The following is a 13,159-nucleotide window of genomic DNA, read 5'->3' as shown; positions in this document are numbered from 1 at the left end:
ATCAGGAACACTTATTTTTCATTTCTGCCCTTGGTTTCATTTGTTAGACCTTACAGATGAACATCAAGAAAAATCACTAAGGTCACCATGAGGGCACTAAATAATTCTTTCTTCACATTTAAAAAATGCAAGATTTAAAGAATAGAAAACATATAATTTTTTATTATTGTTTAATGACTACTGGGATTATATAATGTTTAAACTTTTCTATTCTCTTTATTTCTATGTCTCATTGTATTAGTGGATATATATGGACCCACATCATTGTTTACATTTAAACATAAGAATTTCCAATTATATATTTTTCCAGTAATTCTGGTTTTGGATTATTAGCTACAACAAGAAAGCAGAACTGGGAAAGCTTCAGAGACTAACCATGGTTACATATAATTTCCATACTTCACAGAAAAGAGACCTTAACTGGGTTTATGACTGCTAGGTAGACTGAAGAGAGATTGTAGGAAGTTTATGCACAACACTTACTCTTTTTCATCAATTTACACTTTAATTACATGGTTCCATTTTGGTTTTCACAAGCTTCTTACCTCGTTCAATGTATAAAGTGTAGAAAAAGTTAGGTAAAAAATGCAAGATATTTTAAAAAAAATATGTAAACACAAAAAAAGAATGCTGTGAAAATCAATTTCAAATTTAATAACACTATGTTTTCTGTACAGGATATAAAATCCTTCATTTTTCAAAAGATGATTCTAATCCTGCACTCGTGAAATAAAAGTCGGAGAAGTGCAGAAGTGCATCTGAAACCAAAAGCACACTCTCAGTCTCATGTTACCAGCTGAACTTCTACTTGTTTCTGTGGAGACTCTGGAAAACCAGATTTCTAGCTGACACACAGACCTTTCTGTGAAATCCTCACACCGGTACCGGTGAGAGATGCATTGTTAAAGTCTACCTCGATAGAAGAGGTATGTGGCAGCCTCTAGTGGTAAGTATGCACATTTTTTAAAAACAGTTTCTACAGTAAATTGAAACTTCAAGGTATCAGCTTGTTTTGATATATCTGGGAAAATGAGATTAGCCAAGTGATGCCCAATTGTCTTTTACAGGTAACTTATTTTTAGGGGAGCAAAGATACTGAAATACATCAGTCCAAACACAAATAAATCCATGATGTGAGCATACTGAACCGGCGCTCTGTATCTTAAATTTTGTTAACCAGATGTATAGCTTTATTTTCATAAGATTCATAGGGATTAATTTATTTTTTTAGCAGAAACAGGAGAACACCTCAAAAATACCACAGTAATTTGCTTAGAGGGAAGTGTTGCTTTCATTCCTCTTGAAGGCCATCACCCTCACATGCTAGTGGCTTCAAACAGTGCCCAGTGGCAGAGCTGTCCCTACCTCATTAAGTGTGCCTCCTTCAAGAATTCACTCTTCTCGTGGTCTGTCGCACCCTTCTTCAAAGTCTATTCAACAGAAAGGAAAAGTGTAAAACACTTAGGTCACCATCACCATGATCACATAGCTTAACTAAAGCGATCAGACATAGACATGACCTTAAATACACATTATTTTCCAGCAATCATTACAAGGAGATAGGCTCAGCTTTAACTGACTTGCAAGAAATACTGCAAGGAAATACCCAACTCTGTCAGCACCTGTTTCTGTGGTATAACTTCTGAGCCAAATCTCTCTGCCCATCCCATTCTGTTGCCAGAGAAATAGCTGTAATTACCTTGACTGCTACTTTGGATTCTCCACTTCCATCTGCCACGATATCTACTACAGTCCCTTCATACACCTCTCCAAATGCTCCACTTCCTAACAATTTTTGCAAGTTCAGTTTGTGCCGAGGGAAGGCTGGCAATGATTCAATCTCTGCTTGAGACGGAAGAGTGCTAGAAAACAGCAACGCTGGTCACTTGTTCATACTAAGAATGGTTGAAATGTTATTAAAATTCTTCCTTAAAAGAATCTGTTACTATTTGTCTTATCAGGTACATTTAAGGAGAGCTTGGGTGAAGCCTGGATGTTTTGGAAGCTATTGGAAAACACCAGGTCCTCTTCCTTCCCTGCGCACTTGTGTTTCTTGCCAGCGTTAGCATGCAGGGTGAGCTGGGGCAATGCAAGCCAGGGCGCAGAGAGCCAGCATGGCAGGGTGGACTTCAGAGCAGACCTGCCCTGCAGCGCAGATGCAGCCCTTAAGTCCACCTTGAGGTGTCAGGGATGAGTGCATTGATGAAAACCAGTCCAGGGAAGCCTTCTAAGATGCTTTTGTCCTGAAAATGCATTTGCCCCAAGGACATACCTTACAGCATAACAGGCATTGGCTAGTCCCACTGTCTCAGCTGTCCCTCTGAGTTGAGCTAATTCTTTATCTTCCTTGATAAATACCGTCTGTCTAGGCAAGGCTTGTTTTCTGGATTTCCCTCTTTGGTGCCATACTGGAACAGAAAAGCAGACCGTCAGATACTTCACTCTGAGACCATCGCAAGCAGGCTGAAAGGCTACAGGTTCCTTGTTATTCTGTTAAACTGATGCCTCCCCCCCACACCCAGCAGCTTGTGTAAGCAAGAGATTTCCATCTGGCCACCATGTTTTTCCCACAAAACACAGAGAACTGCTTCTACAACTGACAAATCAGTCAAGCATTCACTTCTGTATGTGGCAAGACCCAAGTTCGAAGGGCTGCTGACGTATCCCAGGGAGAAGATAAGGAGTGAGAGGGCAGGACCATCACATAGACAGCTACATCTCAGGGTAATCTCTACATCCTTTCTTTAGGGACAAAGTTTAAGAGGGGGGGAAAAAGGAACCCTTTGGTGAATAAGCAAAGTACGTAACTTGAGAATTACAAGGTACAAGTTCTTATAAGGATACACAGGAATGTCAGTTTCTTCAGCATTCCTGTGCTCTCCCTGCACAGGGAGAAATGCCTGAGGATGGAGTGAATATCCTGTCCTTGACACTGAAAACATAACCAGCCATCTCTAGAGCCTCAAAGGATGAAAATATGCAAAGTCCTGCCAGCTCCCACCCTGGGGACTCTTCAGCATTTCCTTAAACCCAGAGGCCTATCATCTCCTGCCATCTGAACTGTGATTACTGAGACTTGGCAAACCAAGGATATGCAAAAAACTCAGCCAGTTACCAAAACCAAATAGCATCACCACAGTCAAGCCCAGCACAACTCCGATCATAGCAGCAATGGCAATGATGGTGTTTGGGGAGATCATAGTATCTGTTAAATAGAAGAGGAGAATTGATCAATGACAGTATACAAATTATATCAATCCTACGGAGCTGAGCAAACTAGAACCCTCGAGCTGCCTGATGTGTAAATGTCTTCCTCTGCCCAAAGCTCTCTTGTAGGCTGTATGTAGATGTCTGCATTTCGTCCGAGTAATCCTCCTCCCCCAGCTCTTGGCCATTCCTGTGGTGATGACCTACTGTGTACACGGACAGAGAAAATGCTGAATTGTTTGATCCACTCAAGGTGGGATTTTCAAAAACACCCATAGAGTGTAGGTCTAATGTTCTGGCTGAAGGCAAAAAGTAAACCTCACATCCTTACCCAGTGTGGGAGCTTGCCTTTATTTCAAGATTCATACCATAATGCACAGTGCAGGGCCACAGAGACAAACCGGTATGAATGCACAGAAGCAAATTTCGGGTCTACTGTTCCATACAAAAGAGTCTGGATAAGCACCTGCAGCTGGGGTCACCATATAAATGTCACTGTTTATTACCTCTTAGACACATTACTTTACTTGTGTGCAGCAACATCATTATTAAAACAGCAGGTCTTTTCATAAATTGCTATAATTATTCTGAATAAAAAGCTTGATTAACATAGTAAGAAAGTACAAGATATACCTTCACCCAAAATTATATCCTTGCTTGTGTCACTGTATTCACCAAGTCCCAGCACATTTGCAGCTGCTGCTCTGAACTGGAAAGTTCCTTCTAAGTTCTCAGCCTTCCATGTGCAAACACTGGCACAGGAGCCATTGTAAACCACCTCCCATGAGGACTTGACTTTGCTGGTGTTGTCAGACTGCTTCCTGCAACAGGCACAGCAAAATAACACCGCTATGTCACTAACACAGGGTGGGCAGTTGACTGCTTCCCCCCGCTTTCTTCACTTCAGTTCCACAGCCTTCACAACACCTCTCTGCCTGCATGAAAGCTCAATCTGGTTGTGGGATTTTGGATAGGGAGCAGAAAATTGTACCATGCCACTTCAGCAATGTTAGGAATCACACAGCTTTAGCTTGGCATTGGACATTGAATGCTAGAACCTTTTAGACACAAAAAGCTCCAGCACTCCTTCACCCGTTTCAACATACACCTCACAGCCAAGATTTCAAAACTTTCTTATTTAGCTTTCAGAAGAAAAAAAAAAACATTTATTTTTGTGTCCTGTCAGAGGTTTTCGCTTTCCTGGGCCCAGAGTAATTCAGTGGCTCTTGTGCATCAGATTTCACAAGCTAAACAGGAAGCAGGTCATTGGCAGTGAAGACCCAATTCTTTAGCTAGCCAGTTTCCCGTAGCATCTGCTGACTGCTGGGTATATTTCTTCCTTTCCCCATTGGACTGAGATTGATGGCTCACAATAAATTCAGAGCTGATTATTCACCAACCAAAAGAGGACCATGTATTTAAACTTGAAAGGCCATATCTGAAATATCATTTCATGTCACACAAGACACTAATATTTCACGTGAAATGACCTTCATAAGCACGTCGATCATTCTCCCAACATTCTTTAACGCAGAAAAAAGGTCAAACTCTTCTAAACCAGAAAGACATGGAAAAACTGTGTTCATGTCCTTGGTGTGTACATGTCCCTACCAGAGCTGTATGAAAAACAGGGGTTGTTTCAAAGGGCTATGTAAATATTTTTTAGAACGCTATGCAACTGACCTAACATTTTTCTATCTGGTATAAAAGGACCATGAGGCTCAAAGTGAAATTCAGTCAAAAACATCAGCATATGCAGAGTCAGACTGCAGTAGAAAAGCTTATTTTATTTTAAAAACCTCACCTCACTAATGCATTGTGATTCTGGAGATGAATAAGAAGCTGGACCCTGGAGAACACAGTGGCTAATGCACAACCCTGGCACAGGCCAAGGGACTGTCCTTTCTTTAGTCATCCAGAGCAACCCAGGTACAAACTGGCTGTCGGCATATCAAAATTATTGTGGTCTCATAGCATACAGGTCAGTGCTGCTGTACGCTCACAGGACTGTATGGAGGAAGCTTACAGCACCAGGAAAATATGTCTGGGTGAAAACTTATACAGGTAAAGTATGCCCAGCTCCACAGTGCTGTCAGCCTTTAGCTTTCATAAAGACAGACTTAACTGAGGAAAAAGGAGTAATAGCTGAGTTTAAAAAATTGCTTCCCTCCACCAATCCTGATTTCAAACAATGTCATAGGAATATCTCAGAAGATGGACTCTCCTCATTTTTAGATAATGCATTAATCAAGCCATGCACTAACTGCCTGAAACAGACCCCTCCAGAGTCATGGTCACAAAATGAGAAATTTCAAAGTCACTGCACACAGCAATGTACTCTGACCTGTCCATTCAGGCCTTCCAATGCCAGTGCAGGGGTAAGGGTGAATTGGCACTGTACAGATGCTTAGTGAGTGTGACATGTATAGTCTAGGCAATCTGTATGTGATGACAGAGCACTTTAAAAATTATGTAGTCATCCCATGTCGGTGGGAGTACCTTACGATTTTTTTCTGGCAACTTTATAATGATTTTTCAAAAGTCCTCCGAACACTAGGATATTTCTACATATATTTTAGCCAGAAATACATACTGCATGCTTGAAATCTGTGATTTGAAAATATCTCCAGATCTTCTTCTAATTCACTAACATACATCCAAATAAATGGTCTGGAATACTCATTAATGTGTATTTTCTTCTAAGTTTTACAGGAATTTCTGGAAATGATAGCTACTTAGTTTACCCAAGAAAGACATCCCATGAGAAGGGCCATTTGCATCATAGATATTTCACTGTTCCCATCAGAGCCCAATGGAAAGTCCCTGCAGACAGGGATTTGTTCTGGGCTGCTCCCTGTGAGAAGCGTCTGCATGCATAGCTTACCTGCTTTCTAAGATGTAGTAGGTCAGGTTGCTTCCATTGTCATCAGCCTTTTCCCACTGTACAGAGTTTTTAGCATCTTCTGCTCTTATTGGAACTCCTGGCTTACCAGGAACACCAGCTTAGGACAAATGAGGGAAGAAACAGAACCCATAGAATGTGTTTAAAGCAAGACAAAGGTCTAACAGGCACAGAGAAAAACTTAGATGTGCACCATGGGTGTTTAGACATACAGAAAGGTGGAAGACCTACATCAGAAATTCCCACGAAGAATGAATCTTTGGCCTTCTCTTTGCAATGAACAAATTTCAAAATTTTCATTCACATATACCCTTTCACTAGTAGTTATGAGTACACATGCATATAGGCATTTCGTTTCAGTTTCCCTCACTCTTTCTTCTGCTCCACTTGGAAGTGAATCTCATTTCTTTCTCCCTATTACTTTTGCAAATATGGTATTGTGCTATTTATTTTTCAAACACACACAACTACTGGCTCTTAGTATAAGAAAATTGCCTGCTAAATTTTACAAAATATTGTATTTGAATATTCACATCCTGAAAATAGTCTTAAAATCTTGTTACCCTACATTAAGTGCTTACCTGTGGTTTTAAAGCTTGTTGAAGAGGAAGTGCTTTTCACTCCTGTAACATAAACTACTGTTACTCTTACAAAGTAGTTGGTTGCAGGAAGAGTTCCTGTGAGATTGCACGTGTAAACAAGATCTGCTGTACATGTAGTGCTTGCAGGAGAAAACCAGTCACTTGTTGTTTGCCACTAGAAAAATAAAATATTATCATGGTCAGCTTTCTTGCTCTGCTTAAAGTGTCTCACCATTCTGTTCCTGGGTAGATTAACTACTTTGCCACTTTTTAATATCATCAGGGACAGATTATGCACATGCTGGTTCAATCACAGCATTTTGTCCTCTTGGAGACCAAGGACACAAAACCTACGTTTTTAATTTGTTTTCAGAAGACTTATAAGTCTTGGCAGCCACAAAGGACAACAGATTAAGTGACCCCTTTACACAGCCAAAAGGAGCCTTCCTGTTGCTTATCTCTGTACAGCTTGTATTTCTGGATTACTGTGATGTTCCCATGCATTCAGCTTGCCATGATGCGATTGAAAGGAGGTGGTTTGGTAGAATTGTGCTATGACATTTGTTTCAGGGCAGGGAAATGTTTGGTGTAGGCCTAATGAATCCAATTATCTATATTAAGGAATCTATGTGATCCAGTTTAGCACATGACATTTTCTGTGTCCAGTGGTCCAGGCATTACAATCCGAAGCTTCCATCCATGCTGCTGTCACTGCAGCACTTACACAGTCTGCACTACTGGGCATTTTTTTGGCTCCAGCATTTACTCCTGTCTTCTATCACAGGAAAATAAAATTCAGATACTAGGTTGTAGCTAGTATTTAATGCTGAAAACTCTTTTCTTCTCTTTCTTGGGCAGGGCAGACACAGAATTTGTAGCTACAAGCCAGACTGGAGGAGGGCAGTGAGAAAAGACTCCACTGAAACAGGAGACCCGGGAGGAATTCTGGTGGGGTCATCCAGGATGTCCTTTGGCACTACAGAGTATTAAATGCTACAGCTGTACTCCCCCTTGTTCCTGGCAAACACTGCCTCCATCCTGCCCCTTTTGAGCCACTAAGACTGATGTCACCATGCCTAAATTTTCCACTGAGACTCTTCATATACACCCTGCCACCCTGTCTCTGCACACCAGGACAGAGTGGGTTAAATTTGCTTTGATGTGGAAAAAAAGTAAGGGGTATTTTTACCTTACACAGCTCAAACCAGAAGCTGGTTTCATTGACGTGCAGAGGAGGTTTCCATTCTAGCTGGAAACTGGTATTTCTGGGGACTATGTTGACAGGTGCAGGTGGAGTCTCAAAAGTTTTTGCAGTAACAGAGACACTTTCAGAAAACCAGTTCTCGTCAGGATGAAAAGCAAGAACCTAGTAAGGAAATGGATGAACAATACAGTACCATATCAGTTGGAAAGTTGGCTTTAATAACTCAAAGTGTTTGGAAAACCAGCTGTTTTTGAACAAGACAATATTCAGGCAATATAGATATAGGTGTAGAAAGATTACATCTTCAGCATTACACATCTGCAGGCTGGAACTTCATGGCTTAGAGTCCCGCTCCTCAGTGACTTTCCTTAGTTTGTTGTTTCATCACTCTACTAAAACTCTTCTCTTTCTAGACCTTTCTTAATGCCGCACACTCTTACACAGACATGCAGATGTCACACCACATGCTAGGCAGTGTTTTAGAATCACAAAAACACAAGACAAAGAGGTGCCTTACTACACTGCCTTCCACTATACCACAATCAAATATGACCAATACATACTTACATACTTATAGGTAGGTGTGTATGTAGAGGAATGAAGCTGGGTTAATTATCATTGATAATATACAGCTGTGGGCTGGCTTCAGGGGCGGTGGGTTGGCCGATGTAGATAAGGTGCAGCTGTGGCTGGTTTTGTTAAGTGGTTGAGAGCCAATGAAGAGAGCAGCCGAGGAAGAAGCAGAGAGAATGTGTGCTCTGGGTGAGGAGAGATGAGGAGACGGCAGCAGAGGGACTGGCATGAAGAGTATGTTGGTATGTGATGGTAAAAGACCTTGCTGCAGCTGGCTTGTTTGGAGAGCGTTGTGACATGTGTATATAGGTATTCCCCACTATACCATCCAAATCATTAACGTAGGTACAAAACCAAATTAAGACCAGAATAGATCCCCTCTAGCCATCAGCCAAATGTTCTCCCAGCCCATGCACGAACTTCAAAAAACACCCTTTGACTGTATTTATGATGTACCCAGTGTGCGTTCTGCAGACATGTTTACTTGGTTGCTTTTGAAAATCAATCTGGTGATAGCCCTGATGTCCAGATACATCATTTACTGTTTTCCTTTTAACCTTTCATCTGTAAAGGGAGAAACAGTATGTTTTATTCTTACAAATCCATCCTGGACGTTTTTATTCCTCTGTTATCCTCTACATGCTTGTATACCAACTGTTTACCATTTGTCATAATATAATCTGAATAATATCTAGATATGTCCTAATATAGTCCTGGTAAAACTGTATATGCCCTTAAAATAAGTTTGGGTACTGAACTTACAGAGTGGTCTATTCTTTCCTTTTTGAAGTTGTGTGACTTTTTTTTGCTAGTTTTATGGGACTTACTCTCTTCCAAAAGTTACAGAAGCTAATTGTGAACATTCACAGACTTTTTAACCATCTCCTTATGTAGTTTAAGGCCATCAGATGCTGCTGACAAATATACATAACCTGATCTTTCCTTCTCCTGATCTGTTGTGCTACCTTTGGTTTCATGCAGTTGCATTAAATATCTAGTCACAGATCCTCTGTTCCTAAAAACTAAAGAAAAAGAAAAGCACTAGATACTGCAACCTGTTCTTCCTTTTGTCTCCTTCTTCAGCATACTGACAGAGCCTTCCCAAACACATTTTTAGTCCTTAGTACTTTCAACTCCTTTGGTTCCCCCACCTTCTTGATTTTGTCTCCATGTTAAGTTACTCTTTTCTGCTCATTCTTACAGCAATGACATGTGTGCAGGCAGATAATACAGACTCTGCTTCAGGATGGTCCTCCCCCTATTGCCTTGGCTTTCCAAAAGGCCTTGCTGCCTGAGTCTGTGACAGCTGGGGGGGGCAGCAGGGCTGATGTGTCTGCCTCTCTATTCTGACCGTTCATAGCCCAGCAGAACTATACAAGCCACCAAATTACTTGTGCAGTGCCAATGTGGGAGTCCAGATGAATTGCAGCAGCTGATGGATGGATATCCCATTCTGCTGTTTCTGCAATCTGTCCTGGGGCTGACCTATGATTAAACTTCCTATTTCTATAAATTTCCTGTTTCAATAAGGTAGTTGAGAATCTAGATCTTCCTCTGTCTACGACTTGCCTGGACAGTGGAAGAAACTACTACTCTATAGCACTGACAGCATCATATTTCAATGAAATCCAAAATCAGGGGTTTTGTAACCACCTTCAATATTCTTGCCCACAGAAATTTTCCTCAAAGACCACCAAATAGCCAGGCTCCTACTTGCATTGTTAGTCCTCTGCATTTGTTAAATGGTCAGTTCTTGTTGTAAACCTTGCGTATATAATTTATAATATACTTTTATTTAAAATGTGACTGATGCAAGACAGAATCGGTCAACTATTAATTCCATTCTGGTTTATTGGACTAAGAATATTTTTTTTCCTAAATGAAAAATTATTTATTAAAAGAAAAGCAACAACTGGCAAAATGGCTGAGTCTGACTTTGATATAATATACAGAGGTTTCCCTTTTACGGAAGTTTCAGATACATTGCTTTCCTGAGAAAAGCCTTTATCTTTTGGCCATGACCAATTTGCACTCACATAGCCCTATTTATTGCACTTCACCTAGTCCTTCATGAGTAAGTCACAGTTCCAGGCACCTTCCTTTGAGAATAGAGAGTACCCATCAGTTGACCCTCTCTTAGCACATTGCATCAAGTATCAGGGTAGTAACAGCTGGATTGCAGCAGAAACTCCTATTTACTCTTGAGATCTGTGATGTGTTTCCCAAATAGAAAAGATCTCAGTTCTAAGGTTTTAATCTGAGCAACTCTTGTAGGAATAAACTGTGATGTTTAATTTTCCTTAAGACTAAAGGACTGAAAGAAGTCTGTCAAGATCTGAACTTGTATTTTCAAACCACACATGTAGCTTTACAGAAGAGCAACTTAAAGATTTGCAGGTTAGTGAAAAAACAGGTAAAACGGCTTGTTACTATACCTTGAACAAATTGTTTGTTCCAGGTTGGAGCCCACTGACAGACCAGGAAAGAATCCCATTTGGAAATTCACTTTTTCTCAAGGGAGTTGCTGGGACAGGAGGCAATAAATAGACAGAGATTTGATAGCGGATGGACTCTAGAGGTCCATTTGGCTTCAGAGGTTCACTCCAAGATATACTGATGGTGGTGTCAGACAAAACCACTGTCTTAATGGAATCAACTGCTTCTGGTACTGAAACAGAAAGAAAAACCAATCCACTTTTAAGTACAAATCTTACTAAAGGTTTTCCTGTTTGTTTGCTTTCTTTTTAGAGAAGTCAAGAAATATCACTGAAGAAGGAAAAAAAGGTTATAAGTGTATGAATATGATCTATTTATAGGACTGACACTCTACACATGTAAAACTCATATTCCTGTACAGTCAGTCAGCTGCAGACAGGTTCAAAATATTTTGAGGACTTTTTTAGTATCTCCTTGGCTATTCTACCATGCAAGCAGACAAAAAATCTCCAACGGCTGTCCTATACCTCTACATTTATAGCCATATCACTGAATTTCTGTTCTCTCTTAGTTTACTAATAAGGGTCTCAGATGATGTGAGTTTAATATGATACTTACTTGGATATACACTAGAACCAGTGCCCATGCACTATTCCAATTGGAAAGTCTTTATTGAACAGAAAAGTCGGAAGGAAGAAAAGACAAAACTAAGCATTGTTTTCCATCATTTACAATTTTGCTCAAAAATACATGGCCTGAGCTGTATAAGCAAGAAACTGGGGTGCTGGTTTGATGTTCATGCCAGCTGGTTATTCACTAATTGTGCTGGAAAAATCAACCCTTCCTTTGAAGCTTTGAGATCACAGACTTTGAAATAGTATATAACATGTCCCAACTCTATATTATTTTTTTTCCTATTGAACTGCCCGGATAGTAAAAAGTTAACAAGTCATTACACTATCTGTGTTCCAAACATATCAGAATGATGGGTATATATGATATAATTTATGCCCTAGTAACAACACTGCAGATTATTTAAATGAAATGTGCAGAAGCTAGACTAGTGAAGACAAATTTCTCATTTCACTAGCTAAGACATGTGGAGTAAGAGTGACACTCTGTGGCAAGAGCAATGCATTAATTTTTCCAAGCTGTCTTCCTGTTTTTTTCCTTGCCTTTATCTTAGTATTTGTTGGAAAGTACAGATTAATCCAAACTTCTTCAATTTCATTACAAAATTGAGGGAAAGACAAAAGGAATTCACACAGCTTGAGAGGTGTGAAATAGTTCAAGAAGCTCTAGCAGCATCTGATTACAATCTAAACTAGCAGTTACATTCATGAAATTGAGAACATAAGTGCCAGGACACATATACTGTTTAGAGGTGGTTGGAAATTTGGTAACAATTTGTGAAAAGCTCTCAGTGTTGATGCAAGTAAATATTAAAAATGTTTGGGGGCTGGTGTGATTTTTAGGTTGACTTTTTCTTTCTTGTCTAGGACTCTATTTTGATCCTGATGTTTTGGTTTGCCCCAACTCGAAAGCCCGTTCTGAGTTTCATGTTTCATTTTAACTTGAGACTGAAAAATTCCATTTCAGTGGAGCAACCCAGTCTCCGATTTCATATGCTGCCTTTACATTTCATCACTGAAAGGTTGTACGTTGCTGCAGGATGGTTCCATTCACCACACAAAGAAGCAACAGTATGAATACTTGCCACATCCCAATAGTAGTCAATCTTATTCAATCAGTGTGTCATACAAATTTTACAATACAGATGTGGATTCCCATGCAAAGAGTTGAAATCTACTGATCATAGGCTAGCTTTTCTTATTCTTTGCCATAGAGTCCTTAGGAATATGTTCATAATATTCAGAGATCCACACAGGATGAGAGCTTATTTCCTTGATGCTGCAGATGCCAAGAGATCTGACTGTTAAGAGAAAAAAATAAAATAGCATGGTTGGAAGAGAACTTCCAAAGTATAGTATGTCTGGATCCCAAAAGAAGAGTGACAGTGTGCCTGTACCTCTTGCTCCACTTTCATTTGAAAGAAGAAAAGAGGTCCATCTTAAAGAGAGGTTATATGTTCGACGGATGAGCCTTTTACAGAAACCACAGGCTGCATCCCCAAGAGAAGAACAAAAGGGTTCAGGACCCCTTGGCATATATTTGTTGCCAGCTATTCTGAATAAAATGTTTCCTTGGGCACGGTTGATAAGTAAGGGAAAGAAACATTGAGACACGTAAGAAAAA

The 13,159-nt window shown here is 40.1% G+C and overlaps 1 protein-coding gene across 1 annotated transcript in view; it reads right to left on the bottom strand.

Moving 5' to 3' along the window:
* Positions 1 to 13,159, bottom strand: part of ROS1 (ROS proto-oncogene 1, receptor tyrosine kinase) — a 71,708-nt gene that overhangs the window by 18,463 nt on the left and 40,086 nt on the right. Inside the window, exons 30-38 of the mRNA XM_055714363.1 lie at positions 10,903 to 11,135; positions 7,880 to 8,056; positions 6,691 to 6,865; positions 6,092 to 6,209; positions 3,841 to 4,028; positions 3,116 to 3,205; positions 2,273 to 2,408; positions 1,700 to 1,862; positions 1,366 to 1,430 (exon numbers count right to left, since the gene is read on the bottom strand). Coding sequence (XP_055570338.1) covers positions 1,366 to 1,430; positions 1,700 to 1,862; positions 2,273 to 2,408; positions 3,116 to 3,205; positions 3,841 to 4,028; positions 6,092 to 6,209; positions 6,691 to 6,865; positions 7,880 to 8,056; positions 10,903 to 11,135 — 1,345 coding nt within the window. The remainder of the gene's footprint in view (positions 1 to 1,365; positions 1,431 to 1,699; positions 1,863 to 2,272; positions 2,409 to 3,115; positions 3,206 to 3,840; positions 4,029 to 6,091; positions 6,210 to 6,690; positions 6,866 to 7,879; positions 8,057 to 10,902; positions 11,136 to 13,159) is intronic.

Source organism: Falco cherrug, chromosome 6, assembly GCF_023634085.1.
Source record: "Falco cherrug isolate bFalChe1 chromosome 6, bFalChe1.pri, whole genome shotgun sequence".
In the NCBI taxonomy this organism is placed as follows: domain Eukaryota; kingdom Metazoa; phylum Chordata; class Aves; order Falconiformes; family Falconidae; genus Falco; species Falco cherrug.
The sequence above is the reverse complement of the archived record's forward strand: the minus strand, read 5'-3'. Positions and strand labels throughout refer to the sequence as shown.